Source organism: Heloderma suspectum, chromosome 2 (genome assembly GCF_057233095.1).
Source record: "Heloderma suspectum isolate Gila_16-S chromosome 2, 16-S_ref, whole genome shotgun sequence".
Lineage (NCBI taxonomy): Eukaryota > Metazoa > Chordata > Lepidosauria > Squamata > Helodermatidae > Heloderma > Heloderma suspectum.
In genome coordinates, this window is record NC_139459.1 from 47,911,491 (window position 1) to 47,939,213 (window position 27,723).

At 42.1% G+C, this 27,723-nt stretch overlaps 2 protein-coding genes across 4 annotated transcripts in view; one reads left to right on the forward strand and one right to left on the reverse strand.

Annotated features, from left to right (window-relative positions):
- IQGAP2 (IQ motif containing GTPase activating protein 2) overlaps positions 1–27,723 on the reverse strand; it is a 235,731-nt gene that overhangs the window by 52,327 nt on the left and 155,681 nt on the right. For all 3 annotated transcript variants that reach the window (XM_084833431.1, XM_084833430.1, XM_084833429.1), the window contains one exon: positions 13,823–13,913. In XM_084833431.1, coding sequence (XP_084689557.1) covers positions 13,823–13,913 — 91 coding nt within the window. The remainder of the gene's footprint in view (positions 1–13,822; positions 13,914–27,723) is intronic.
- F2RL2 (coagulation factor II thrombin receptor like 2) lies at positions 19,351–26,516 on the forward strand. The gene is made up of 2 exons (XM_084833433.1): positions 19,351–19,539; positions 24,960–26,516. The coding sequence occupies exons 1-2, from the start codon at positions 19,476–19,478 to the stop codon at positions 26,060–26,062; spliced, it is 1,167 nt and encodes a 388-aa protein (XP_084689559.1). The 5' UTR covers positions 19,351–19,475; the 3' UTR covers positions 26,063–26,516.

Here is a 27,723-nt window from a genome sequence, read left to right on the forward strand (position 1 = left end):
GTTGGGTTATTATGTTTGTGTATGATGGGTCAAGTATTTCTTAATTCAGAAAAGAATTAATTAAAGCCATCTTTGTTTAAGTGGGAAATAGGTTTCTGCATTGCATAGTATTGCCCGGAGGGGAAGAAGGAAACTAGCATTCAAGAATCCAAACAGAATTTGCCAGACCCCCCCCTCCTGCCCCCCCACAACTGGTTTCTTTGAACTACTTCAGAATATGTGTAGTGGTGGTAAACTTTCTTAAGGGTCCTTTGTAATTTCTAAGTAGTAAAAAAGGGCTTCATGGAAGTTAGGAGATTTGCCCTCCAGTTCAGCATCAGGATATGTTACAAGTGAGTGAGTGTCTGAGCATATGCAGAGCGTGTTTTCTTAGCCCTGAATAATCATGACTAGTCTGGAATGTGACCAGAGCAGAAGGCATGCCTTCAGACAAGCATTTAAAGTAATACTTTAAAAAACATGTAAATCAATAGAACTTTTAAAAACTTTCATAGGCATGTTTTTTATCCCCATATAAAAAAACCCTCATCTTCCTCTTCCACACTCTCCTTATCACTGCTCTTGAGTCTCACAGTCTCTTGTTTTAGAAATAAAAAACTGAGTTCCAGTGCTACCATTGTTGTTGTTGTTCAGTCGTTCAGTCGTGTCCGACTCTTCGTGACCCCATGGACCATAGCACGCCAGGCCTTCCTGTCCTGCGCTCTCTCCCGGAGCGTGCTCAAGTTCATATTCATTGCATCCGTGATGCTATCTAGCCATCTCATCCTCTGCCGTCCCCTTCTCCTTTTGCCTTCAGTCTTTCCCAGCATCAGGGTCTTTTCCAGGGAGTTTTCTCTTCGCATTAGGTGGCCAAAATATTGGAGCTTCAGCTTCAGTATCTGTCCTTCCAATGAGCACTCAGGGTTGATTTCCTTTAGGATGGGCTGATTTGACCTCCTTGCAGTCCAGGGGACTCGTAAGAGTCTTCTCCAGCACCACAGTTCGAAAGCATCGATTCTTCAGCGCTCAGCCTTCCTTATAGTCCAGCTCTCACAGCCATACATTACTACTGGGAAAACCATAGCTTTGATTAGACGGACCTTTGTCGGCAAAGTGATGTCTCTGCTTCTTACTATGCTGTCTAGGTTTGCCATAGCTTTCCTCCCAAGGAGCAAGCGTCTTTTAATGTCATGGCTGCAGTCACCATCTGCGGTGATCTTGGAGCCCAAGAAAGTAAAATCTGTCACTGCTTCCATTTCTTCCCCTTCTATATGCCAGGAAGTGATGGGGCCAGATGCCATGATCTTAGTTTTTTTAATGTTGAGTTTCAAACCAGCTTTTGCACTCTCTTCTTTCACCCTCAACAAGAGGCTCTTGAGATCCTCTTCGCTTTCTGCCATTAGGGTGGTATCGTCTGCATATCGGAGGTTGTTGATAATTCTCCCGGCAATCTTAATTCCGACCTCTGATTCATCCAACCCGGCATTTCTCATGATGTACTCTGCATATAAGTTAAATAAGCAGGGTGACAATATGCAGCCTTGTCGTACTCCTTTCCCAATTTTGAACCAATCGGTTGTTCCATGTCTGGTTCTTACTGTTGCTTCTTGACCCTCGTACAGGTTTCTCAGGAGACAGGTAAGGTGGTCTGGTACTCCCATCACTTTCAGAATTTGCCACAGTTTGTTGTGATCCACACAATCAAAGGCTTTAGCGTAGTCAATGAAGCAGAAAGAGACGTTTTTCTGGAATTCTCTTGCTTTCTCCATGATGCAGCGAATGTTGGCGATTTGATCTCTAGTTCCTCTGCCTCTTCTAAACCCAGCTTGTACTTCCGGTAGTTCTCGGTTCGCATACTGCTGAAGCCTAGCTTGTAGGATTTTGAGCATCACCTTGCTGGCATGTGAAATGAGCGCAATTGTGCGGTAGTTTGAACACTCTTTGGCGTTGCCCTTCTTTGGAATTGGAATGTAAACTGACCTTTTCCAGTCTTGTGGCCACTGTTGAGTGTTCCAGATTTGTTGGCATATTGAATGCAGCACTTTAACAGCATCATCTTTTAGGATTTTAAATAGCTCAGCTGGAATACTGTCATCTCCACTAGCTTTGTTGTTACTAATGCTTCCTAAGGCCCACTTGACTTCACTCTCTAGGATGTCCGGCTCAAGTTCAGTGACCGCACTATCATGGCTATCAGGGACATTCAGATCTTTCCTGTATAGTTCTTCTGTGTATTCTTGCCACCTCTTCTTAATCTCATCTGCTTCTGTGAGGTCCCTGCCTTCTTTGTCCTTTATCATGCCCGTCTTTGCACAAAACGTTCCCTTGAGATCTCCAATTTTCTTGAAGAGATCTCTAGTCTTTCCCATTCTGTTGTTTTCCTCGATTTCTTTGCATTGTTCATTTAAGAAGGCCTTCTTGTCTCTCCTTGCTATTCTCTGGAACTCTGCATTCAGTTGGGTATATCTTCCCCTTTCTCCCTTGCTTTTCGCTTCCCTTCTTTCGTGAGCTACTTGTAAAGCCTCATCAGACAGCCACTTGGCTTTCTTGCATTTCTTTTTCTTTGGGACGGATTTCGTTGCTGCCTCCTGAACAATGTTACGGACCTCCGTCCATAGTTCCTCAGGCACTCTGTCTATCAGGTCTAATCCCTGAAATCTATTCCTCACCTCCACTGTATATTCATCAGGGATATGATTTAGGTCATACCTGAACGGTTTAGTGGTTTTCCCGACGTTCTTCAATTTAAGCCGAAATTTTGCAAGAAGCAGCTCATGATCTGAGCCACAGTCAGCTCCAGGTCTTGTTTTTACTGACTGTATGGAGCTTCTCCATCTTTGGCTGCAAAGGACATAATCAATCTGATTTCGATATTGACCATCTGGTGACGTCCATGTGTAGAGTCGCCTCTTGTGCTGTTGGAAGAGTGTTTGCTATGATCAGCATGTTCTCTTGGCAAAACTCTATTAGCTTTTGTCCTGCTTCATTTTGTACACCAAGGCCATGCCTGCCTGTTATCCCGGTGATTTCTTGACTTCCTACTTTAGCATTCCAATCCCCTATGATGAAGAGGACATCTTTTTTTGGTGTTAGTTCTAGAAGGTGTTGTAGGTCTTCATAGAACCGATCAACCTCAGCTTCTTCGGCCTCAGTGGTTGGGGCATAGACTTGAATTACTGTGATGTTGAATGGTTTGCCTTGGATTCGTACTGAGATCATTCTATCATTTTTAAGATTGTACCCCAGTACTGCTTTTCCCACCCTTTTGTTGACTATGAGTGCTACTCCATTTCTTCTAAGGGATTCTTGCCCACAATAGTAGATATGATGGTCACCTGAATTAAATTCGCCCATGCCTGTCCATTTTAGTTCGCTGATTCCCAAGATGTCGATGTTCAATCTTGCCATCTCATGTTTGACCACCTCCAGCTTACCTTGATTCATTGATCTGACATTCCAGGTTCCTAAACAGTATTGTTCTTTACAGCATCGGATTTTCTTTTCACCGCCAGACACATCCACAGCTGAGTGTCCTTTCGGGTTTGGCCCAGCCGCTTCACTCTTTCAGGCGCTACTTGGAAATACCCTCTGCTCTTCCCCAGTAGCATATTGGACACCTTCCGACCTGAGGGGCTCATCTTCTGGCGTCATATCTTTTAGCCTTGTGATACGTTCCATGGGGTTTTCTTGGCAAGAATACTGGAGTGGGTTGCCATTTCCTTCTCCAGTGGACCACATTTTGTCAGAACTCTCTGCCATGACCTGTCCATCTTGGGTGGCCCTGCACGGCATAGCTTATGGCTTCACTGAGTTACGCAAGCCCCTTCGCCACAACAAGGCAGTGATCCTGTTCAAAGCTGGGCACAGTAGTTTTTAAGAAAAAGTGGGAAATTAGTCAAGAAAGGCACCGTTTTCCCATGTTGTACACACAGCTCCTTTGAGCCATTGTTCTCTCTAGTCAAACAGACTTGGCAGCTTTTAGTGATAATACTTAACATACAAACCTGTTCATAAACTTCAGAGTTTATACCAGGGGACCACAAGATTCAGTTCAAACCTTGACTTGGCACCTTGGAAAACAGCCTCATTCTACTTGGAGAGATTTGGAAGCTGCTCAATTTGACTCAGGTCTGAGCCCAAAACGAGTTTCAGAATGAGTGAAGTTTCATGTCTCCAACTGACTTCCTTGGGAAATTCACAAACAGATTCAATGTTTTTACTTTTTAACAGAATTGAATGAAATCTGCAGGCATAGTAGACCATTCTTAGAGGATGAAGCCTGTCAAATTTCATAGAAATAGGTGCAGGGTCTTTGGTACTAGGCTCCCTTAAATGTTAGTTTTCTTTTAAAGAAGGAAAGTGCCTATAACATTTGCTTTTGGGGAGAATTAGATGACATTTAACATAGTTCCCCCTTCTCTGGGGATAAAGCCTAACAAATTTCTGGCAGATAAGTGGAAGGATGTGGTGCAAGGGGGTATAGTTACAGTTTTGGGGTGGTAAACACTCACCAAATTCCACCTTTTGTTTGGTGGAATATTGCTATGAAAACAGCAGACATTGTAGAGCCGCCCCTTGATAAGAACCTGCCTAATTACAGAACTATAAGTGCCGGCCATTTGGCACCATCAACTTTGGTTTTGGAGTGGGAAGAGACACAACACTTGATTCAAAATAGAACCTATAGAACTAAGGACAAAAAGGGGGAGGAGGTGGGAAATAGCAGGGAAGGAAAGTGACAGTCTTTATCATATGAATTCTAAGACAGACTAACAAACAGCAAGAAGCAATGAAATTTAACTTCTTGAGAAAGTTCAGGGTAAATGAATGGAATGGAAAAGGACAGATTTAAGAAAAGGACTGGGAACAGAACGAAGATGGTTGGAACTGGATGGATAAGGAATCAAGAAGGAGGAACTACAGAAGCCAGCCACAAACAATGCCTTTCATGCAAAGCTCTTCAACGTGTTACTGCACTCAGCTGAGGCAGAAATAGTAAAAGGAGCAAAGAGCAGCCATGAGCAAAGGATTTTGTAAGACTCAGATCTCACCCTACAAGCACAGTGAGTGGAGAGCTCCCTGGTGAACGACTCCCTGTGATTAGACAGTAGGCCTGTCAGTCATTCAACTTCTGCTCTCCCCCTCCCCCGGCATTTTTCATGTATGGTAAAGCAAAAGCAAAGTAGTGACTTTTTTCCTTTTTTGCAGACTGTGCTTGCATTTCTGCAGCCCTCTGAGGTGCCAGATCACACGTGAAGCTTCGGTTCTGGTCACTTCAGAGGGGATCCCACTTTGCTTCAGGGAGCTCAGAATCTCACCAAACAAGTCTGGTTCAACTAGGAATTTTGGTTTTGAATGCATTACAGTTTCCAGAAGCAAGTGGGAGAGATACATATGCCAGATGCATAGAGCAATGCTTTTTAGATGCAACTATGACAGTCGTTTTAGGGTCTGCTTACACATTTAGAAGCAGCACATTGTACGCAGCCTGTTTTTGACTGTTTCACATCAGAATGGATATGGGAAATGGCGTAATTGTTCCTCCACACCCACCCTGAAGGCAGGAAAAAAAACCTTCCTCTAGAAAGCTAACTAGCCAAAGGGAAGGGTTCTGTTCTTGCCTAGCTTCCTCCCAGATGTGCTAGTTTTCTCAATAAAGGAATGCTTTTCTAACAGTGGTATAGTGATAAATTTTGAAGCACAGCCACTTATCATGACAGTCCCCATTGCCATCCCCCAAGGCAATCCAAAAATTCAGGCAGCTGTGTTGATTCTTATTAACAAACCAGCAGTTTTCATCTCCACTAGGAGCAGGTGTTTTGTAAAGCTAATGGGTCTTAATTGCCTATGCAAGACCAAGCCACCACAAACTGCTTTGCATTACAACAGGGAATATATTGTTGCTGGGAAAATGTGAGAATTCCCCCAGCTACTGTGAGAATTTCAACTTAGCCCAGAGGAAGCAGGAAATCCTGGGGTGGGGTGGAAGCGATGATGTCAGCATCCCTGCTAATGAAAACGTGCAGGTACCCCTATGAGTCCTGGCTCCACCACTCTACTGCTTTCTAAGCTGGGGAGCAAACATGACATTCCTTACCTATATCTGAAATGATATAGTTACTAGAAGGTTAACCACATGATTTTAAATCTGAGGAGAATGGCTCAAGTTAATTCTGTCTCTTGATGAAAGAAACAGCAATGTTCAAAATTCAGCACCCACCCACCTCCTCCCACCTTCAAAGTTCTCTTATTTTGGGATGATTGGTGAATAAGTCATTTTTACAAGGTAATATATAAAACAGTTGAGAGTTAAAGTAAACATACATATAGTTTGTATGTTCCAGAATGTGACTTGCTAGGTGTGTATTTGGCTTCCAGAGTTGGGAGCAAAGTTCTACTCGAATAGAGATAAGTACTTTGTTTCAAAGTTCATGTCTCTCCTTCCAGGACAAGAACAGCAGGTCAAGCTGCAGTCTTTTGACTATCAAGGTATAGGGGTTTGACATACAGGAATAGTAAGAATTAACAACCTCCATTGTGCACAGTGATCATGTTTTTATTCAAGTTGGCAATTCCATACCAAATAGTTTGGCTACATTTTTCAAGAGCGCTAAGCCCCAAAGTGGTGTTTTAACTTGCCAAGTGCATTACAAGCTTTACTGCATTCACCCTCACAACAAATGTATGAGGCAGGTCTGTACTGTTCCCATTTACACTTGGGGAATTTAGGGCCTCTATGTGGCAAAGATGGGGGGCATGAACACCAAACTCTCCAGTTCCAAGGCAATCTCTTTATCCACTGTACCATCATAATTTTCATATGAGGGAGAGGAATATAGTCCAAACAGTTTTTTAAAAAGTGATTCAATATAGCAAAATTAATCAAAAGACAAGCTTTATTTTCTCTACATGCATTAAAAATCAAGTGGTGTCAAGAAACTGCAAACAAACTGAACAAGCCCAAAACTGAAGGATGGGATTCACCGCGATGAATAATATATATCAAACTGAATAGTTATGACAAAACTAGAAAACATTTTAATTATAATCAGGACTATTGCTAGGTTCTTAAAAGACCCAGGGCACAGGCCCATAACATAAGTTTGCATATCTATCTATCTATCTATCTATCTATCTATCTATCTATCATCTATCTATCTATCTATCTATCTATCTATCTATCTATCTATCAATCACATATCCGAGTCTAACTGCACCTCTAGTGTATGTGTGTGTGTGTGTGTGTGTGACGTGTGCATGTGGTGTTCTTGCATGTGTATATAGATTACATACATATATACAAAGTGTGCACTGACACCCCCCACACACACTTCAACTCAGACCCTGATTGAAGGTTTTGGAAAACATCCCACTTCTGCTCTAGCCAATTTGTAGTCAGGCCACTTCAGCTCAGCACCAAACCTGAGACAAGGTTTGGACAAATGAGTCTTTATGCTTCCTGTTAACTACCATGGGAAATTAGAAAAAAAATGTAACTTTTTTTCTCTTGGTCAGAACTGGATGATAATTTCAGGCATAGTAGCCCCCTAGAAGGGGATTACACTTGTCCAATGTCAGAAAAACAGGTGCAGAGTTTATATTTTGATTTTCTTTTAAAGGGAACTGCCAATAACATTTTTATTACTTGGAAGAATTGGATTAAAAAATTAGGATTCATTGCCCCATCAGAGGAGATCATGTCTGCCAAATTTCAGAATGATAGCCACAAGAGTTTTTGTGCAAGAGTGGCCTTGACATTTTGAGGTCTCCAAAAGAGGGCATACTTATCTCCCTATTTTCCTTGTGGACCATTGTTCTGAAAAATACAGACAGCCTAGAGTTGTCCCTAAGTAAGAAACCAGCAAAGTTTCAGAAGGATAGGTGCAGCAGTTCATGTGAAAAGGGAGTTATCCAATTTGGGGGTGGGAATGATTTGCTTTCCCTTCCCTTCACTCCTTCCCCAATAGTTTTTGGGTAAGTTTGTATGAAAATGCACAGGTCATTAGAGGTGTCCCTCAGGCAAGAAACCTGAAAAGTTCCTGAAGGATATACATGCATGCAAATTTAGAATTACTAGAATGTATTTACATTTCACCAATGTTAGCAGCAAGGGAACATGGGTGTGAAGGTGCTATTGCACTCATGTCCTGCTTGTGGGAATCTGGTTGGCCACTGTGTGAACTTAATGCTGGACTAGATGGACCTTAGTCTGATGCAGCATGGCTCTTCTTATGTTCTTAAACAGAGAGTGCCTCTGAGCATATGCAGAATGCTTTTCTTTCACCACTGAGCACTTACATTCTCCTCCTACCAATTCTATTCCCCTCCATGCAACCATCCCTCCTCATCCTTCCATCCTCCAGCAACTCTTCATAAAAACAGATCTCTTGTTTTATGCAACTCCTCTCTACCTCCTCCTTGTTATGCACAAGCTCTCATTCAGCTAATGAGTCTGTTTTCAAAACTAGGGTTAAGTTATGGAGAAATCCTGAGCAAGTACTAAGTGCCTTTCCCTCACCACTGAGGGAAACCCAAACAAACATAAATGACAAAACATGCATAGCACTGAGATGAAAGGGTAGTCAATTCATTAGACGGAATTGGGTAGGCACTGTATTAAGCCTACAGTACCATGCTCACAACTCAGGACTTATTTCTGAGTAAACTTGCAGAACATCAGGGTGCAAACCTCCCTGCAAAAGTAACTCGTGCTGGAATCTTATGCACATTTTTGAAGGTAAACCTCATTAAACATAATGGGGCTTCTGAGCAGGTATACATAGGCTTGTATAAGTGAGCAGTATTTATCTCCCCTCAAACCCCAAACTCCTATTTTTTATTAAAGCTTTCTGTTCATAGGAGCTGCCTTATACTGAGTCAGACCCTGGGTCCATCTAGCGCAGTACTGTTGACACCGACTGGCAGCAGCGGCTTTCCAAGGTTTCATGCAGGATTCTTTCCTAGACCTACCTAGAGATGCTGGGGATTGAATGTGGGACCTTCTGCATACCAAGCATGTGCTCTACCACTGAGCTACAGCCCTTCCTATTTCTGGATAATGGCAAATGACAAACAGACCAGCCCCACATTTGTTTCTCTGCAACCACTTTTCTCAAAGACCTGAGTGAGAAGGAGAAAAACCAACCCTCTTGTCTGTTTGTATAAAGTCAAATATAGTTCAGAACTTCTCTTGCCCACCAAAGAGAATTCTCTTTAAAAATTCCCCAAGATATGCTTTGGGTGGAATAAAGAACAGAAAGAAAGAACAGGATAGGGGAAGGAAGAAGAAAAGAAGAATGGTGATTGGAAAGGGGGTGTGGTAGACAGAATTCGCTAAGCCAAGTGGCTCCTTTCAGAGAGGTAGTACTTCAGAGGAATTTAGAAGGCTGTGGAGGTGAGGTGGCTGAGGGCTTTTTCTAGCTTTTTTTTTTTTTAAACTGTAGAACCTATTTAAAAGCCTCCGCAGTTCCTTGATCATGAAGCCACATAGTCCTAATCTTCCTTTTGAAATAATTTGAGTCCTACAGCTATTTCGGAGAAATTAAAGTGGAGGGGGAGAAAGAAGTTTGTGGAAGCTGACTGGATCCTTTGCTGTACTGAAGCTACTAAACTTCTGCAGAATCCAAAGGTTCCAGTTTGGGGCAGTAAAATGAGATGCTGTGTGAAATGCCAGTATTTCATGTGGAGCTCTTTCTTCCCTTCCTTCTCCCTCTTCAAAATTTCATTGCGGGCAAGCTCCCAACAATGGGCATGTAAGAACAGAAAAGTAAGGGGAGGGAGGTTTTTTGCACCTCAAAAAAAAAAAACACCTATAAGGGATTAGTGATAGTGACCTCCTAATGGTCACCTTAAACACCTTCTGATTGGAATCTCTAATCTCGTGTGGCTTGACAGTTTTTTACTTTTTGTTTTAGTCTCTGAGAAAAGGAAAATGTATGCATGCCTAGCACAAAAGCCACTGGACCTAACTGTCTGAAATTTGGCAGGTTCAGTCAGTTCCATAGGGGCTGCCAGGTCCCCAAATTTCATGCATGTATTTGGAAGCACAAAAATATACTGCTCTTTACTTTGAAAGATTTTCTTGAAAAAAGCAAATTTTACCTGTGGCTAGCACAAAAGCCATTGGACCTAACAGTCTGAACTTTCGCAGGTTCAATCAGTTCCATGGGGGCTTTCAGGTTCTCAATTTCCATGTACTTATGTGGAAGACAAAAAAATTATAGCTTTTTGCTTTGACAGATTTTCTTGAAAATAGCAAACTTTACCTGTGACTAGCACAAACATCACTCGACCTAACTGCCTGGAATTGGGCAGGTTCAATCAGTTCCATGGGTGCTACGTGGTCTCCAAATTTCATGTATTTATCATGCAAACTAAAAATGTTATGGCCATTTCTGTTTTCCAATGCCAGTCAATGGGGAAATGTAAAAAAAAAAAAAAGGCAATTAGGACAGCTGAAACAATCCGGGGCACAGCTCAAAAAGATCTGGGGCCATGCGCAGGTGACCCTCTCCTAACGATGCCCCGATTATAATCCTCAAATAAATGCCCTTGTTAGAATGCATTAAAATGGTTGCACCTTATTACTGCCAGAGATTAATGTGTCCCAAGTAAGAAACCTACAACAAAGTAGTGCTAATGAGAACACCCTTGCTTGTTGCACTCACTATTATTTTGAATGCCTTCAGTCATGATCAAGAAATCTCACTCCCAAGGCAGGTGTGCATGTGTGTGTACATGGGTATATACACAATGTAGAAAGAATTCCTGCCTATGAACAGCAGCTGCATTTTTTCCCTTTGAATTACATCTCATCCTAGGCCTTGTTTTAAAATCCTACATTAGCCCTTAGTGACAATAGAAGCAGAATATTGTTTAGAAAGTAGAAAGGGATATGGTGGCATGCCAAACTCTGACACAGAACAGGAAGGATTAGCTGGTTCAGCACTGAGGGTTGAAACACAAGGTTCTGGAATGCAACAAGTGGTTTTTGGTATTTTACTTCCAAAAACTAAAGATGCAGATCATCAGAGTTTTCAGTTTGGGAAGCAGAGCCTAAATTAGAATCATAGAATAGTGGGGTTGGAAGGGGCCTACAAGGCCATCGAGTCTAACCCCCTGCTCAGTGCAGGAATCCAAGTCAGAGCATCCCTGACAGATGGCTGTCCAGCCTCGGCTTGAACGCCTCCAGTGTGGGAGAGCCCACCACCTCCCTAGGTAATTGGTTCCATTGTCGTACTGCTCTAACAGTCAGGAAGTTTTTCCTGATGTTCAGCCGGACTCTGGCTTCCTGTAACTTGAGCCCATGATTCCGTGTCCTGCACTCTGGGATGTTCGAGAAGAGATCCTGGCCTTCTTCTCTTTGGCAACCTTTCAAGTACTTGAAGAGCGCTATCCTATCTCCCCTGAGTCTTCTCTTCTCAAGGCTAAACATGCCCAGTTCTTTCAGTCTCATCCCAAATTAAACAACAATATTCCCTCTATCCCCTTCAGTAGTTTATGCCCATTAATACTTCATTCTCTGTAGCTTTGTATGAATGTATGGGTGTGTGTGTGTGTTATTAAATGCTGAATTTAAGAATGGGAACTGGTGTCACTCTTTGAGGAAACCATGAACTCTGAATTTGCTGAGTTCAGCTGACCGAGCTTGGCAAGAGCCTTCAAACAGCATTAGCAGAGAGGCTGAGGACTCAAACTATGACCAAATCAAAATCTGCCACTGCCATGTAGAAAGGGGTGACAGTTAGGGATTCAATTTAACCAAAGGGGCATGTAAGTAGGAGAAGCTGAATCTTCTTACACACAGCTCTTCTTTAGAAGCACTTTTCTTCCTACCTGGGCTACAATACTGGAAGTAAGCCTAGCTGAAGGGAAAGTGCTTGGGGAGATGACCTGCAGGGAGCCAAGGTGTGGGCAGAAAGGTTCAACTCCTCTCACTTGCATGCCCAGTTTGCTTCCTAAAGTGGACTCCATCTTTCCTGTTTCTACATGATCATGGCAGACCTGAGTTAAACAAAATGGATCTGTCACCACCATTATGTCTAACTTGCTATAATAAGCTTCAACTAAGAAGCCATTAGAGTACAAACTAAGTAAGAATGCAGGATTGGCCCAAACTAACACCAGCACTACAATATGCATATTATTTGACACAAAAACACAAAAAATCTACTTTAGAGTTCCTTTACAACTTGTTTAACAATTGTATAGTACTTTGCAATATTTTGTTCTGAAAAAACTCTTATTTGTCTCTGTGAATAGCTTATCAGCCCAACTAATAAATATTTGCTAACAATCCTGCAGACAAAAAAACTCGGTTAAACTTGGTATTTCAAAACTGTTAGTCATACAGTTAAAAGGGTTGCTGTATATGCAATATTGTCACACCCTTATTTTTCTCTTCAAAGTATCCATGCCTAGTTGTTGATATGGGGAATAAAACGTCTAAATCAAGTGAATGATCATCTAGTTTTATTACAAAAATCAGGATGCTAGTCTCTGTTTTGACTGCTCCTCCCATTACTTTGTTATTAAAATATTTATGGACAGGGAACATAGATCACATTACATGCAGAGGCCTGTGTTTTACGCTCTATGTAGTCTGCAATCTGCCATATCAAATCTATCTGTATGACCTCAGACAACGAAACAATCCAATTTACAAATAAAAGATACAGTCCTCCAGCAATTTACTCCAGAGTAGTTCAAATGAAGTCAATGGCATCAACACTGAATATAATACGTACTCCTATGCTGCACAGATTTGTTTAACCTAAAGAAACTATTTGCCCTTTAAGACAGTGTCTGTGACATCCTTCAGCATGTCAGCCTCACTGGAAGGCCCAGTGGTTCCCAGATCTCTTCAATAATTTTGTTATCTTGGAACTGGAGAGCAGAAGGAAAGCACGCTCTGACTTCTGCCATCTGCCAGGGGACCTAGGGCCTAGGGGGCTGCACCTCCTGTTTCCCAGAAATAACAGTAAGCCAAGGGGGAAACCAATCTGGGCCATCCATCGGCCAGAGAAGGAGCAGTTGAAGGGAGCTCACTTCCCCATCCCTGCTAGAAAGAACATTCAGCTCCAACTGAAAGTTGCCCTGCAGAGGTGGGGAGGAAAGAACACTCTGGCCCATCTATTGGCCAAAGGAACAAGAACCACCAAATGCTACTCAAGCAGGAACAACAAAGGGAATATCAGCCTGGCCTGAAGTGCATTTAAATGCCTCCTTATGGCCCATCCCTTTGTTCTGGCCTCCGGAAACTGATCTCTGTCCTCTTTCCTTCCTCTCCACTCCCCTACCCTTATGTGTCTTGTCATTTGGGCTTATAAACCTGATGGCAGGCTCTGCCTTGTTTTTTTTTTATTGATGTGAGCCACTTTGGGAGACAATAATTGCCCCCAAAGCAGGATAAAATGCAGTAAAAATATAAATAAATTGGCATCCACCAACAAAACTTTTGCTTTTGTTCAGTTCCCCATTGATCAGACATATTCTCTGGACCTGAAAGCCCCACTTGACTTCTCTTTAGTCCCTTGTGCTGAATCATCAGTAGGAACTGCTGTTAGCTTGAAGATCCATCCATAATTCTGTATTACTAAGGTAGGAAATGAGTAAATATTTGGGTCACTGAGGACAAAGTCACATGAAGGGAAGTTGTGCAATGATTTGATATGCTTGCCTCTGCTGCCAGGCACTAAGAAAGCTTTGTACTTGAAAACCCCTTCACTCCATCAAGCTATCATGACAGTTTGTCTTCACAAGACAGAATGGTCAAGTGAAATTGAATTTTCGATTGTAAAATAAAGATAAAAAGTCCAATGTAATGATTCAGATGAGTGCTTACATTTTGATGCATCTTCCAAATTTCTGTTAGCATCATCAATTCCTTTCTGTATCTCACCTAGCCAAAGGAGTGATGAATCATCATGAGATTCCTGGATCAGAAGACAGAAAGATGCACTACACGTTAAAATAGTTTATCAAGTCTTAATTCAGTCAGTTCAAAGCATCCATGGTTACCAAGCCATTCTGAAAGATTGTGATTAAGAATGGGGTTGGGACTTCTGAAAGTTACGGACCTGGATGGGACTAAAGGCAAGGATAACTTAAATTTTAGGATTTTCTCCAGGACACATACACATACTCAGTTCAGCTTATCTTGAACTATTCTGAGTAACAGTGCACTATGTGTTCTGCAGGGACCTAAGTGTGCTCTCTGCTTATGTGAGGCACACTAGTCTGGATAGCATCAGTACATGGAAGTCTGAGGTATGTGCACTTTGCTCTTGAAGCCAGGAACTGGAGGTTAACATCAACTTTTCTATTTCTAGCACTGTATCTGAACCTGCCACAAACCCCAAATTGTTTGGTATGTTAATAATTTTATCTAACAGTAGAGATGTGGGTTTATAATTTATTGCCAGAGCAAAACACTGAATGTATTAGATAAAACATACACCGGAAGATGAGTCAGTGACCATGAAAGAAACCTATTTCAGGATATATCCAGTGAAAAGGAAGCATGTGTACAGAGAAGCCTCATCATTCAAAGAAACCACTGTGAACTTTAACACGTACACACGCACACATACTTATTCAGTTTAAACATATAAACAGAGCTGGAATTCTATTGCATTTTGAAGATGAGGTAACACATCCTTTTAAAAGGTATATCATTTTTTCCATTTACATAAAACAAAGCTAGTTTTCATTAGAATTTGGCGTGCCAATTAACAAATTGCACAAATTGCAATTTTTACAAATCTGCAAAGGCAAATATCAGTATAAGTCAACTGCAAAAGCTAGAACCTCAAAAGGATTGTGGGGGGGGGGGATTGTAAACATTTGAGTCACTTCTGATAAGATATTCTAATTAGAATGCATATTGATTTCCGTAACAGACACAATTGTACTCGTATAGCATAGCACTGAGTTGGAGAGGGCTTGCATTTTATGTATGTATTCGTTTATTTTATTTGTACCCTGCCTTTCATATGATATTGGTGCTAGGTGGACCTCACTGAGGAGAGCATTCCACAATTGGGAGCTACCACCAAAAAGGACCTCTCCTTTGCTGTCATCCTCCAAACTTCCCTTGGAAGGAGCATTTGGAGGAGGGGTTTATATGTTGATTGTAGTGTATGGGTAGGTTCACAGTAGGAGAGGTGCTCCATCAGGTATTGCTCTCGTGAGCCATGTAAGGCTTTTTAGGTTAAAACCAGCCCCTTGAATTGGGCTTGGAAAGGTATAGGCAGCCAGTGCAAGTGGGCCAGAATCGGTGTTGTATGTCCAGGCTTCTGCTACACATTATCAATTTGACCACCCCATTTTTAACAAGCTGCAGTTTCTGAACCATCTTCAAAGGCAGCCCCATGTAGAGCGCATTGTAGAGATCTCACTTGGAGGTTACTACAGCATAGACTACTGAAACCAGGTTATCCCTGTCCAGGTAGGGGCATAGTTGGGCCACCAGCTGAAGTTGGTAGAAGGCACTTGGTGCAACCCCAGCCACAACAGGCTAAGCCCCACCTACCCGGTCAGAAGGACCACCCACTTAATAGCATTTTGGTCTTGTCTGGATTGAATTTTAGCGTATTGGCCTTCATGCAGGCCATTGTTGCAGGCCAGCACCAATCTACCACATCCATAGTCTCACCTGATGAAAATTAAAAGGAGAAACGGCTGCATCTCATCACCATACTGATGACTACGTACTCCAAAACTCTGGATAACCCACTCAGTGGTTTCATATAGATGTTAAATATCATGGAGGACAAGACCACGCCCTGTGGAACCCCATGCTGGAGATTCCACAGGGCCAAACAATACCCCCTATGCACCACCTTCTGGAGCCAAACATCCAAGCAGCAGTGAAGCCACTGCAATGAACTATCCCCACTACCACCACTTCCAGCTCAAACAGTCACCGCAGAAGGATACCATGGTCAATGGTATTGAAAACCACTGAGAGATCAAGAAGAAGAATAGAATCATTGAGTTGTAAGGGACCTCAGAGATCATCTACCTCCAGTGAAGGAGAACCCACCACGTCCCTAGGCAATCTGTTTCCATGCTGAACAGCTCTTGGTGAGACAGAGTAACACTTCCCCTGTCTCTCTCCTGACATCATACAGGGTGACCAAGGCTGTTTCCATGCCAAAACCTGCCCTGAACCCTAACTGAAATGGATCCAGATAATCTCAATCTGGAGCTGTTTGGCAGCTCAAGAACCTTGCCCAGGAAAGGGACATTTGCCACTGGCCTAGACAGCATAGTAAGAAGCAGAGACATCACCTTGCCGACAAAGGTTCATCTAATCAAAGCTATGGTTTTCCCAGTAGCAACGTATGGCTGTGAGAGCTGGACTATAAGAAAGGCTGAGCACCGAAGAACTGATGCTTTCGAACTGTGGTGCTGGAGAAGACTCTTACGAGTCCCCTGGACTGCAAGGAGGTCAAATCAGTCAATCCTAAAGGAAATCAACCCTGACTGTTCACTGGAAGGACAGATATTGAAGCTAAAGCTCAAATATTTTGGCCACCTAATGCGAAGAGAAAACTCTCTGGAAAAGACCCTGATGCTGGGAAAGATTGAAGGCAAAAGGAGAAGGGGACAGCAGAGGATGAGATGGCTAGATAGCATCACCGATGCAATGAATATGAATTTGAGCACACTCTGGGAAAGAGCGAAGGACAGGAAGGCCTGGCGTGCTATGGTCCATGGGGTCACGAAGAGTCGGAAACGACTTAATGACTGACAACAACAAAAGTTGTTAAGATCTTCCAGGACTAGGGAGCATTCCTCCAGGAAATTTTTCAGGCAGCCTAGGACCACGCCCTCTCACAAAGAGGTATTAATCACCTCCCTGCCAGCTGTTCCCTCCCAACCAATTTTAATAAGTCATGAGGGGCAAGGATCCAATAGAGGAGTGGTTGCACAAACCTGTCCAAGCACCTTGTCAGCGTCCTTGAGCTGTATCAACTGAAACACGTCCAACAAAACTGAAAAAGTCTGTACAAAACTATGGAAACCAAAGTGATCCATGTTGAGGCCCATGCATACGCATATATAGGGCTTCTCAGAGATTATTCCAAGAACAAGTGTACCCTCCTCCGATTTAGTGGCATCTATGAGGCAGAATTTTTCAAATGTTTACAATGGAGATTACATGTAGAAAAAATTTATGCTTTGAGTGAGTGTTGGAATTTTGTTTAAGAAAAATAAATTTGAGTTAGAGCTGGCAGTAATCTAGTAACCTGCTATGACATCTTTCCCTAAGCTTTTTCAATTTTTTAATATATCTGTAGATCACTGTATGGGTTTTTATCCCAAATTAGGCATTCACACAGCAATACACACAGCAAGAGCTTCGGCTATTGGGCGGTATAGAAATAAATAAATAAATAAATAAATAAATAAGTCAGGTTTGTGTAATTTCAGCCATAACATTTCCTAAATAATAATTCCCTAGAGCTGGCAGTAATCTAGTAATCTGCTATGACATCTTTCCCTATACATTTTCAATTGATAGAGGTTTTCTATATGTATACATCTAGGACAGCTTTCCCCAACCTGATGACCTCCAAATGTTTTAGATAACAACTCCAAGAATTCCTGATAATTGACTATGCTGGTTGAGACTGATGGAAGTTGAAGTCCACCAGACTGGAGAAGGCTGGCCTATGGGATTAGATGCATAAACACTGCCATGGAAGAAAATGTAGTAAAAATGTATTGTGTAACTATTTAAGTAACAATGGCTTCTTAACAGTTTAAAGAACATGAATTAGAAATGGTATACATTATACAGAATGATGTACAGAATTCTGGAGTGGCCACTTAAGAATACAAGTGGTGGGGAAATGTCAGATTTTTCAAACGTTCCTATACACAAAAAGGTTGTGGATGTAGCACATCAGAGAGAAAGGTTTCCATATAGCTTTAGATCTGATGTGCTAGTCTGGATGAAGCTTTTACACAGGGAGCATTCAAATCGTTACTTCCCACCTTTAGTTGTTCTACCACCACAATCTGCGTAATGTACAGAACAGCTCACACAGAAGTTATCACCACTGACTTTACTGGTTATAAAGTGTTACATCAGAGATAACATTAATATGGGTAAACTGACCAGAGTTCCAACTTAGACCAGGATTTGAAACTAGCTTCAAATCCTTGTTCCAAATCTTAGGTTAATGCAGGAAGTCTTGTCAATCTGGACTGAAGTTTACACTGGTGGCCAAGTGCTGTTTCATATGACTATATCCATCATGTGAAAACTACCATATAATTATCTTGGCTGTGTGAAAGGCTTTTCAAGGTTTGAACTCTCAGTCTCTTATTCCTTTTTGTTCAGGAATAAGTTACTTAATAAGCAATAAGCAACTTTGTTCATTAATTTTTTTGCATGGCTTTTTTTAGGAATGAAGTGAAGATCATGATGCTGCAGTCTGCTTCCACTTATTTGTTTTTGTTGTGCTTCCTGTCTATGTTTATGTCATATTACTATTTTTTTTTAAATCCTTCAAAAATATTAAAGCTGCAATCCTATATTCACTTATCTGGGAGTAAGCTCCATTGAACTCAATAGGTCTTGCTCCTGAGTAGACACATACAGGATTGCACTATAACTCTTACTAAAAAAAAATTTTTTTTTAAAGAGTGGCTTGTGGCAGGGTTTTTAACTCATGAATGGAAGGGGTGCAGGGAGAAAAGTTCACAATGCTCCTGCCTCTTCCCAATTAAGCAACTGGCAGTGTTATATTTGTGCCAGTCCTAAGTCAGTTGAAGCAGACACACAAGTTTCTCCCAGACTGCCTGCACCTTATTTTAATTGTTTAATCTTAGGGCCTGTATAAAACTTGGATCAGATGTGCACGATGGAGTAAGTTCTTGTTTCGTGCATTAAAAACATGTCTCAATGTGCTAGTTATCAAAAGGTGCTACAAGACTGCCTTTAAGGCTTTTGTGACTATGTACTTCCTTCCCCCCAAAGTTATAAAATTTTATGAAAAGTAACGTTTGTACCCTTGATCTTACTAGATTATGTGAAGATTCCTTTTTTTAAAATATATCTGTAGATCACTATGGTTTTTTAAAATCCCAAATTAGGCATACACACAGCAACAGCTAAATCAGGTTTGTGTAATTTCAGCCAAAACATTTCCTAAATAATTCCCCAGAGATTGAACACACTATTCTTCTCTCTACTTATGGCAGATCAGGAGTTAATTTACTTTTGTAAAAAGGAAGTTACTCTCTGTGTTTGCTAGAGGCTTAAACTGTCACGCCTGCTTCTGCATTCATTCTGATGAGTCACACTCTTCTCCACATGAGAAAAAGAGCAAAATAGCTGGTTTACACCAGACTAGTACATACCGGATGAGTTCAGTAAGCAGATCTGATGCTCCAAGCTTTTCTTCACTAAAATGTGGTTAAGCAGCATTCAGTAAGCAGAAATGCACATTTTGAAAAACTGAAATTTGATAATTGCCACAATGAAAACTCTGCTCTTATTGACAAGTGGGCTGTTCTTTCTGTCCTTCTGTTTATGCCAAAAAGGTAAGGTATCTGTGTTGTGTCTCAGTACTTTTCTGCTTTTATTTTGACGATGATTAACCAAATCAAAGTCATATACCATAGACTATTAAACAAAATCTCAAATAAGGCAGATCTCTTTTTCAGCAATAGTATCTTGATGGAGATAAAGTACGTAATGTTTTTCATTAGCAACACTTGGCTGCCTCTCTTAACTATTACAAAGTGGAGGAATGTGAAATAGTTACAGGAACTTAACTTTTGGTCATAAGTACTTTGGATATTTACAAAGTATATTGTCTTTACAGCAGTATTTTCTTTTTTGTATAAAACTCCCATTTGAGTACCTAGGAGAATACTCATCTGGCATTCCTGTAACACATAATATTCCTGTAACACGTTATATTGCTAATAAGAACAATATATCTACTTCCCAATGTGGTGTGGGCATTAATACAAGCCAAACAGAAGCTCTATTTATACAAAGAAAAACAATTAAGTCAAAATATAGGAGACTGATGAGAGCAAACAAAATACTTGATTACTACTTTATTTGGTGTGTTCAAAATCATAGAGTTGGAAGGGACCTCAGAGATCATCTAGTCTAATCCTCTGCTCAAGGCAGTCTCTGCAATGCAGGATGTAGCTACATCCCTGACAGATGGAGTCCAACCTGTACTTAAGTACACCTAAGCATAGGAGAAGCCAACACCTCATCTATTCCACTGCTGATCAGCACTGACTATTAGGAAGTTTTGCCTAATTTTTAGCCAAAGCCTGTTTCCTTGCAATTTCAAATAACTGGTTCTGGTTCTCCCCTCTGGAGCAACAGAAGGCAACTCTATTCCATTTTCTGCATGACAGCCTTTCAGATATTTGAAGACCACTATCATGTCTCCCCTTAACTGTCTCTTCTCCAGACTAAAAATACCCAGCTCAACAGCAGACTGTTTCCAGCGCTGCCCTTGTGTCAATAAGGGCACAATCCTACACATGGTTAGACAGAAAAAAAAGTCCTACAAACCCCAGCACAGCTGGCTGGAAGGATGCTGAGAATTGCAGGATTTTTTTCTGTCTAAACATGCATAGGATTGCGCCTTAAAGAAATTATTCAAATATAACTACCATCACAGGCTGCTTCTACATTAACTGTTTTCTTTGAAATGGATGTAATTCATTTATCAGTTATTACAGAGAATCCAGAAAACTGCCAAGCTACTGCACTCTAGTGGTTTTTTGTTTATGTGCCTTGAGTCTTTAAAGACTTGACTTGGGGTGGGTTTTCCAACTCTAAACACAAACTGCAGTACAAGCCTGCCCAGCATTGACTGGCAAAGCACTTCTGATAAAACTGGTGGTAGGAGAGATCTGTGAAGCAGGTGGTGACATTGTTGGTGATAGCTACCTTTCAGCATTGGTTGTCATGCATTGTGTTGCCCTTACATGTCCTGCAACACAGATCCTTCCAATATTTTTAACAGCCCATAGGGTTTTTAAAAATCCAATCTCATTTCATTTTGCAAGTGCACCATAGACACATTTAAAACAAAAATAACTGAGCAAATGGTGAGATTGCTATGATTGCAAAGAGAAAACTAGTTGAGCAAATGAATACTTAAAGGGCTCAGTAATGCCCTTACAAGGCTCTGTTCTTCTGTGGACCTATTTAATTCCTGCAAAGTGCTGGCTGTTGGGATTTGGGTCTAACAGGCTGATTATAAGGACAGATTTAGTGCTACTGTTTGAAAGAAACAGTGGTTAGAGGGGAATGAATAATTGCCAGTGCAATCATATACATACCTACTCAGAGGTAAGTCCTACTGAGTGCAATAGAGCTTACTGCCAGGAATCTGGGGATAGGACTGCAGCCTAAAAGATCAAATTCAGTAATGCCAATGGTTAAGAGAAGCAGAAGCTGCCCTAAGCCATACCAAGTGCAGAAATTTTTGCTAACTGTAGGCTGCTGTCCTAAATACACTGTCTAGAATGGAAAAAGACTTATGATTTCAGCTATAAGGTTGCAATCAGTAGCATACTGCCCATGTTTGCTTTTGCTATGAGAATAGTAGCTGAGAGATGGTTATGGGGAATATAACACAATATTAAGTGTCATGTGGAAGAAGAGTTTTAACTCTTCTTTCAGCCAATTGCTGTTCCTCAACCCGTTTGTTTGTTTATTTACTGCTAAATATAATAAAAGCTCTCAGCAGTTCACATATAAATATGAAAATCACATTTAAAATACAATATTGCAAACAATTCCAATTACAATAAAAGCAACACAAGGAGCAGTAAGATGGAGCGGTGTGATTACTTTAAATACAAGCTAGGGAAACCCTTAAGGGGCCGCGGTGGCTTAGTGGTTAAGACGCTGAACTGCAGACTGGAAGGTCAGCAGGTCAGCAGTTCGAGACCCGAGTGCTGCGTGACAGAGTGAGCTCCCGTCTTCAGTCCCAGCTCCTGCCAACCTAGCAGTTCGAAAGCAAGAAATTGCAAGTAGATAAATAGGTACCGCCTCGGCGGGAAAGGTAACAGCGTTCCGTGCACCTCGGTGTTCAGTCATGCCGGCCACATGACCACGGAAGCGTCTTCGGACTAAGTTTCGGCTTAGAAACGGGGATGAGCACCGCACCCTAGAGTCGGACACGACTGGTTGGGGACACCTTTACCTTTTTAGGGAAAGCCTGAGTGAACAAATGCATTTTCAGGAGGTGTTTGAAACATGCCACATTTTCTGCCTCCTGAACTGCACAGGGGAGGGTTTTTCAAAGGCCCACTGTCGAGGTGTTATGTGGCGACATTCTGTTAATTTCTGAATTACTAGCAAGGCCTCCTCTGACGATCTTAAAGGTCGGCTGGTATATATAAGGGAAGGCTGTCTGCTAGATATCCTGGTCCCAAGTTGTTTAGGGCTTTGTATGACAATAAGATAATCTTGAACTCAGCTCGGTAGCTAAAAGGCAGCCCGTGCAGTTCTTTCAACACATATTTTATGTCAGCATAGCTGGGTGTCCCACTGAGCACCCTATCTGCTCTATTCTGTACTAGCTGCAACTTCCGACCCAGGCACAAGGGCAGCCCCCACATAGAGCACATTACAGTAGTCTGTCATGAGGTTACCAGTGCACGAATCACTGTGGCTAGGCTATCCCTATCCAGGAATGGGCATAATTGGCATATCAACCGAAGTTGGCAATGGGCCTCCGGGGCCACCTGGGCTCCAGTTTCAAAAATGGATACAGGAGCTCCCCCAAACTACATACTTGCTCCTTCAGAGAGAATACAACCCCATCCAGAACAGGCAAACAGCCCAATTCCCGGACCTGGGAACTGCCAACCCATAGGGTCTCTGTCTTATTGGAATTCACCTTCAGTTTATTAGCTGTCATCCAAAACATAACTGCATCCAGGCACCAGTTCAAAACATGCATAGCCTCTCCTGATTCAGATGTCACAAAATAATAGAGCTGGGTGTCATCAGCATACTGGTGACACCTTGCCCCAAATCTCTGATGACCGCTCCCAGTGGCTTCATGTAGATATTAAATAAGATTGGTGACAAGATGGTGCCATTTGGCCCTCCACAGTTCAGCTGCCATAAGGCAGAGATGCAGTCACCCAATGCTATTCTCTGGAACTGACCCTGCAAGTACAAGTTGAACCACTGTAGAACAGTGCCTCCAACTCCCAACTCATGGAGGTGGTCCAGGAGGACACCATGGCTAACTTGACAGATCAAGAAGAAATAACAGGATCGCACTCTTCCTGTCCCTCTCCCAAAGGTCATCCATCAGGGAAACCAAGGCCATCCATCCCAAATCAGGGCCTGAATCCAGACTGGAATGGATACAGATAATCAATTTCATTCAAGAGAACCTGCAGCTGAGATGTCACCACTCTCTCAAGCACCTTACTCAGGAATGGGATGCTTGTGACCAGATGATAGTTGAAATAGATCTCTGGATACAGGGAGGGTTTTTTCAGGAGTGGTCACACTGCCGTCTCCTTCATCACTCCCCCAATCTACCTGGTCAGTACCCTATGGCTAGCCTGAATAAGCCATGAAAGGCAAGGGTTGGGAGAGCATGTCGTACACATGCAAGCGACTTGTCCACATCCTTAGGCTCCAAAACCTGAAATAGATCCCACAGAACAGGGTAAGACAATGCACTGGACACCTCAACAGACAGTGTATCACTAGAGATGTTCAAGTCAGCATGAAGGTCAGCATGAAGGTATAGCAACACTAATGGGTGTTCATGCAGAAAGGACTAAATACAGGTAGTGAAAACTTCTGCCAAGCTAGACAGAACAAGCTTTTTTCCTGTAAAACATAAATTACTGCTTCGTATCCCTTAAGACAGAAATTGAATTCCTATTTGCTCTCTAGAAGGAATTAAGAGGAATGGGTACGGTGCTATTTTATTATTCTTTAGGTATGTTTGAAAAGTTCTAAATTTTTGTGAATGAATATGTCCTTATTTTGTCACCACTTGTTGATAGCTTTTACTATCTACAAACACTTCCTCCCATGCTGTTTAGAGAATCAGACTAGGAGTGGGGAGAACCAGGTTCAAATTCCCACTCAGCCATGAAGCTCACTGAGAGTCCTTGGGCCAGTCATTTGTTCTCAGTCTCAAGGGACTCAGTGAGCTTTATGGCTGAGTGGGAATTAGCTGTGAGGCTAATATTGGGGTGTGGGGGGGAGAACCATGCATGTCACCTTGAGCTGCGGGGGAACATTACTTGAACTAGTACTGACTGAGACAGACACTTGTCAACTTGTTCCTGATTTGATCAGAAAACCCCTACCAAACTAAAGGAAGATGTGATGTGAACCCCCTTGCCTATGTAGTATAAAAAAAGATGTGACGTGGGGGTTCACAATTGCTAGAGCATCCTTACCCAACCACGTACTCTCCAGATGTGTTAGACGACAACTCCCAGCATCCCCCAGCCAGCATGACTGTGCTGTGAGCTGTAGTCTAACATATCTGGAGGGTACCAGGCTGGGAAGTCTGGATTAGAGGAAAGAGAGTGAAACCTGCCTGTCCTCATATTAAAGGACACTCAAACAGTTTAAGGTTGCAATCCTAACCATACTTTCTAGGGAGTAACGTAGCTCAGTGGTACTTGCAGCTTAAGTTAGTAACAAGCACATATAGACCACAAAAACCAATTTTGCAGGTGAAACCTTTTTCAATAAAAAATTATCACATGGCTGAAGGGATCTTGGCTTCCCCAGTTGATACCCAAGGTCCTTTTTTCCTTTCTTTAAAAGATCCAACTTATTATGTGTGTCAAACCCATCACTATTTGCAGTGGGGAAACCCCATTACAAACAGCATATTCAGGGAATCACTATTCTTTTCAAATTCAGTAATGACATCCTTTTCTGTTTTCAAATCTAAATTTCTACAACTATTTTTCTTTTCAACTTTTAGATCACAAATGTGACAACAGCAGCCTGGCCTGTCGAGATGATCAATTGCACCCTATTAGGACTTTCCATGGCAGTCCACAAGGTACATATGAGGAGATACCTTCTTCTGCCATAGAAGGAAGGAAAAACACCGGTCACAATGAAGAAAATAAGTGCTCTGCAGAGACATCCAATGTCTCAGAACTGAAAGTGAACAACACCACGATGGAGTACCTTACCAGTTCCCTGAGCATGAAACTGATACCAGCTGTATACATAGCTGTCGTTTTAATAGGAGTACCATCGAATGCCATCATTCTATGGATGCTTTTTTTCAGAATCAGATCAGTCCGCACTGCCATATTCTACACAAACTTGGCCATTTCAGATTTTCTCTTCTGTCTTATGCTGCCATTCAAAATTATATACCACCTCAGTGGCAACAACTGGATATTTGGAGAAGCAATGTGCCGTATCATGACTGCCATCTTCTATGGCAACATGTATTGTTCCACACTACTTCTCACCTGCATCAGCATCAGCCGTTACGTAGCCATTGTTCATCCATTTACTTACAGGAATCTGCCTAAGCGACACTTAGCAACGTTAGCCTGTGGGATAGTATGGACAATTGTTTTCTTATACATGTTGCCTCTGGTCATAATGAAGCAAACCTACCAGCTAAAGCAACTAGGTATCTATACCTGCCACGATGTACATAACAGCTGTGGAACATTGCCACCCTTCCAACACTATTACTTCATCTCTCTGGCAGTATTTGGATTCGTGATTCCTCTTTGTATTGTTATTTTTTGTTACGTTTCAATTATTCAAACACTCAAAGCTTACAATCAGAAGTGGCTCTGGTACATCAAAGTCTGTCTCCTTATCCTTAGCATTTTTGCTATTTGCTATACACCCAGCAATGTCATATTGATTGCTCATCATGTGAATTACTACTATAATTCTAAAGACAGTCTGTATTTTTTTTATCTTATTGCTTTATGTCTAAGCAGTTTGAACAGTTGTCTTGATCCATTCCTTTACTTCCTGATGTCCAAAATCAATGATAATACCTGTGTTTATCTCACCACAGTTAAAATAACCCAGAAAGAACTAACGTGACACACTTCTCTTTTGTGATATTTGACGAAGTTGTACATACATAGTTGTAAATAATTTTCATACACTATTTATGCTTTCTATTTTTATAATGGCAAGACTCAAATAATACACAAGTACTTATGTATTTTAACGTTGCAAGTTTTAACTGATATTGCTGAGGGCAAAGTTTAGTTGATGGAGCTACAAGTTAAAGGAGAATACTGGTTTCTTTCTTTTTTTTGAGCCTATTTTGGTTCTACTACATCACTGTAATAGGGAATGAATAAGAAAATATTACATATGGGCTTTCCAACTAGCAATAAATGGCAGTTTACATTGAAAATTATTTTATAGTTCATTCAGTATCTCAAAACGACACCTACCTATATGTCTTTTTGGGAGGGCAAAGCCCCAACCTTACTCCAGCTATAAAGGCTGCGCCTGCTGCTGGAGGTGCCAGAGAACATCTAGCTGTGAGCCCTGCAGGACCTGGACCCTATTCCTCTGCCTGGCTTTCTGGTGGCCTGAATATGTGTCTGGGAGGGAAGATATTGGGCCAACTGGGGGAACCGGGGGGGTGGGCAATCATTCTAGTGATGGATAGAGGGAGATATGGTGTTGTGAAGAGGACTTGCCAGATAAGGGGAATGCGGCCCAGACAGTTAATGGCCGTTCAGGTCCCCCCTGCACCCACAGGTTTGGTGGTTGCCCTATCAGCCTGCCCTTGGGTCTCTGGATGCTGCTTTTAAATGCCACATTGGTGCAAAATAAAACCTCCCTCCCTCCCTCCCTCCCTCCCTCCCTCCCTCCCTCCCTCATTCATTCATTCATTCATTCATTATATTTATACACTGCTCCACATCAGAAGATTTCGGCACGGTGAACCACAAGGTAAAAGAATAAAGCAGCAGGTTAAAAGAGTTAAAACATTTTTTTAAAAGACAAATCCCAATAAGGTCAAATTTAATAAACTGCGGCTGGTCACGCAAGGAAGGCCTCTTGAAATAACAGCATCTTCAGAAAGTGCCAGAAGGAACACGGTGTTGGTGCCTGCCTGACCTCCAAAGGCAGGGAATTCCACAGGAAGGGGGCCACCACACTGAAGGCTGTTTTCCTGGTGGACTCCAACCAGGCCATGGGTCCATGTGGAACCACCAGGAACATGCCCTCTGATGACCTCAGTGACTGGGCAGGTTGGTAAAGAAGGAAGCGCTCTCGCAAGTATCCTGGTCCCAAGTTGTTTAGGGCTTTGTAGACTAGTACTACTACCTTAAATGTGGCCCGGTAGCAAATAGGAGTCAGTGCAGTTTCCTCAGCAAAGGAGTTGCATGCTGAAAACGGGCAGCTCCCAACAACAGCTGAACTGCTGCATTCTGCACTAGCTCCAACTTCCAGACCAGCCTTAAGGGCAGCCCCACACAGAGCGCATTGCATTAATCCAGTCTTGAGGTTACTAATGTCTGTACCGCTGTGGCCAACCTATCCCTGTCCAGGAGAGGCCATAGCTGGAGAACCAGCCAAAGCTGGTAAAAGGCTCTCTGAGACGCTGTAGCCACTTGGGCCTCCAGTGACAATGATGGATCTAGGAGTACCCCCAGACTATGAACCTGAATTTTCAGAGGGAGTGCAACCCCATCCAGAACAGGCAATGAGCCTATCTCCTGGACCCGAGAACCACTCAC